Source organism: Nannospalax galili, unplaced genomic scaffold, assembly GCF_000622305.1.
Source record: "Nannospalax galili isolate Female #2095 unplaced genomic scaffold, S.galili_v1.0 scaffold1082, whole genome shotgun sequence".
Lineage (NCBI taxonomy): Eukaryota > Metazoa > Chordata > Mammalia > Rodentia > Spalacidae > Nannospalax > Nannospalax galili.
In genome coordinates this window covers 162,290-165,674 of record NW_008348580.1, presented here as the reverse complement: position 1 = coordinate 165,674, position 3,385 = coordinate 162,290, and the positions used below count along the sequence as shown (strand labels likewise).

The following is a 3,385-nucleotide window of genomic DNA, read 5'->3' as shown; positions in this document are numbered from 1 at the left end:
TTTTTTTTTGTGTGTGTGTGTGTGTGTGTGTGTGTGTGTATGAATGTGGGCACATGCATGCTATGGAGGACATCTTTGGGGAGCTGATTCCCTTTTACACTGTGAACTCCAGGAATCAGAGTCAGGTCATCAGACTTTCAAGACTAAAAATGAATTTATTGGGAAGAAATATAGTAGGTATTTCTAGTTGATAAAGATAAATTGATAAATTGATAAAGATTCTTGGAATAAACTGAAATCATTTGATGTTGCCTTTAATTCTAGCTAGCCAATTCTAAAATGTAATTCTGGTTTTCCTTAGTTACTAAATTTTGAAAACCTTTCAAGTAGATTTTCCTATGCTGGGACTCCTCATTTTTAAAAAAACTAAAACAGGACATAATTAGTATTTGTGTAGATATTTGTCCTCTACTTACCCTACAATGACTAGTTTATATTTTTCTTTTTATGTCTTTGGGATAGATTTCCAGTCATTCTGGCATATTGAGAACACAAAAACAAAGGAGGACTATAAAAACACATAATTACACACGATTCAACATTATTTGCTAGTTGAGAGTCCAGACTAGATTTCTCCAGGTGTATTCAGTTTTCAGAGGAAAATCTGTAGTAAATGTGGACAGGGAAGTTTGCATAGATCATTGTGGAAAATGAAGGCCAAAATAGTTTTCCTTTTTAAAAAACATTTTCATTTAATTTTTGTGTATTTCATATATATTAATCATATTTAGATCCCCTCTCCTATCTGCTCTTCCCCCATTGCCCCCCCAACTACCACATTTCATGCATTCTGTCATATGTTAAGGCCTATTGAGTAAAGCTTGTATCCCTAGATGTTCCGCTGTATGAATTCGTCTACTAGAGCCTGGTCAGCCTATCCTGTGTAACTTCCTTAACACCAACTTTCCCTCACCCAGCAGTGATCAGTTGCCAATAGTTCCTCAGCAAAGTTTGGGGCCTCTTGCCCATTTTCCCCATTCTATGCTGGGTTTTTGTCTGGTTTAAATTTGTGTGGGTCTTGTACATGTAATCACCATTACTGGAAGTTCATATGAGCCAAGTTCCCAGCCACCTGAAAAACTCTGTACCTTATGGTCATCCACTACCCAGGCTCTTAAAATTTTTCTGTCCCCTCTTCTGCAATGGTCCCTGAGCCCTGGGTGGGTGAGGTATAATATAGGAGTCCTATCCAGGGACATGCAGTCTGTAGTCTCTTATTCGCTATACTTTAGCCAGTTGTGGCCTTCTGTGTTAATCACCCTCTACTGCGTGAAGAAGAAGAAGCTTTGCTGGTAAGAGTTGAAAGATGCATTAGTATTCTCTCTACCTCCTGTTTACTATGTTTTGTGAGCCTTAGGTATTGAGGTTGCATTGTTGATGTTTCATTTAGGGCTAGACATCTCACAGATATTTATTTCCTGTATGTAACCAGTTGTGGAACTCTGTAATAGTCTCCCTTTGTTGCAAAAAGATGCTTCTTTGATGAATGGTGACAGATATGCTTGTCAGTAAATCTAGAAATCCATATTTAGCATACAGTAAATAATTATGTTTGTTTAGGGATATGACAAACTTAGGATTTTTTCTCTAGGACCTATGACCTCTTCAGCCATATGTATTTGATTATGTTTACAGTGCCACACATGAGTTCCCTTCCATTGAGCGGGCTTTAAGTCGAATTAGATAGCTGTTGACTACTCCAGAGATAAAAGTGCCACTACTGACTGCATCAATAAACATAGTTTACTGTGCTGATCATTGTTGTGTTTATTAGGCTTTGAAACTGGGGTTAGGGAAAAAAAATAGTGTTCTTGACACACAAGTTGTGTGTCAACTTTCTTGTGGGTTTGCATAAGAACTTGAAGCTGTTTAATAGAGTACTGACCAGTTAAGTATTCTGCTTCAGTTATGATGGTTATTACTGATGGGTTTTAGAATTCAAAGGAAAATCATGTTGTAATAAGAAAATACTCATTTTGTTTCAGGTGTGTTGAAGAGACTGGAGTGGCTCTTGGAACTGATGGGTTATATCAGAAATATTGCTTACCAGTCAACATCTGTTCAGAATGTGACTCTTGATGAGGTACAATTTAGAGGAGTAGCATGATTTTCCTTAAAATGTTGAATTTATTTTTTCTATGGAAAGAAGACTAAGTTGGTGTTAGTCTGCTTTTCATTACTGTAACAGATACCTGAGGCAATCAGTTTACAAAAGAAAACATCCATTTTGGCTCACAGTTTTGGTGGTTATTGTCCAAGATCCATTTACCTCATAGCTTTGGGCCTGTGGTGAGGTGGCATATCATGGAAGGAGTACATTGTAGAACCAAATTGCTTGCCTCATGGCCAAGAAATGAGAAAAAGAAGGATCTAGGTTCTCACAGTCCTTTTCAAGGGCACAGCTTCAATGTCTCAAAGACCTCCCACCACTCATTGCCTCCCAAAGTTTCTACCACTTTCCAATAGCACCACCCTGGGAACTGGGCCTAAAACCGGTGGCCTTCAGCAACATCTAAGATCCAAAGTCAAGCATGATCATCTAGCATTCTTTTCTTCCGTCCTTTGATTTTGAGAAACACTGGTAGTGATTCTTTGATGTCATAAGGAAACAAGAATTCTTACCATGTTCCTGGAGATACCCAGGACTGTACTTTGAGAAATACGTGTGTGTGTGTGTGTGTGTGTGTGTGTGTGTGTGTGTGCATGCGTGCGTGCGTGCGTGCGTAGAGATAGATAGATATAGATATATTTTTTATTTAAATTTTTGTGCATGTCACACAGAACATATTAATCATTTTTGTACCCCTCTCCATCTGTACCTTCTCATAGCCATCCCCCAACTAGATTTTATGAATTCTGTCATTTGTGCTAAGGCCTATTGCGTCAAGTTAGTGTCCCCAGATGTCCCTCAATGCAAGTTCGTCTACTAAGGTCTAGTCTACCTATCTATAGTCCTTCCCTTTAAGAAGATCAGCTCCTCCTCTCCCTCTCCCATTTGAATACCCCTATTTTAGACTTTTCCCCTTGATAACACCAGTACCCTACTATTCTCTCTCGGGCTCCTTCTAAGAAATATATTTTTTGAAAATTTATTTTTATTTTTTGTATATGAGTGCTTGCTTGTACGTATGTAAGTGTACCACATGCATGCAGTGCCCTCAGAGGCCAAAAGAGGATATCAGATGCCCTGAAACTGGAGTTACAGGATGGCTGTGAGCTGCCATGTGAGGGCTCAGAACCAAACACATGTCTTCTGAAAAAGCAACCAGTACTCTTTTTTTTTTTAAGAAAAATATTCATTTTTAATGCAATTGACATTAAGATGTTTGCACATGCATTTCTAATCTCTATATATCTGATTATTACTAGTCACAGTCAGTTACTT

General features: G+C 38.2%; 1 protein-coding gene across 4 annotated transcripts in view; it reads left to right on the top strand.

Moving 5' to 3' along the window:
• Focad (focadhesin) overlaps positions 1-3,385 on the top strand; it is a 399,091-nt gene that overhangs the window by 383,017 nt on the left and 12,689 nt on the right. For all 4 annotated transcript variants that reach the window (XM_029569601.1, XM_008845526.3, XM_008845525.3 and 1 more), the window contains one exon: positions 1,986-2,083. In XM_029569601.1, the coding sequence (XP_029425461.1) occupies positions 1,986-2,083 (98 nt within the window). The remainder of the gene's footprint in view (positions 1-1,985; positions 2,084-3,385) is intronic.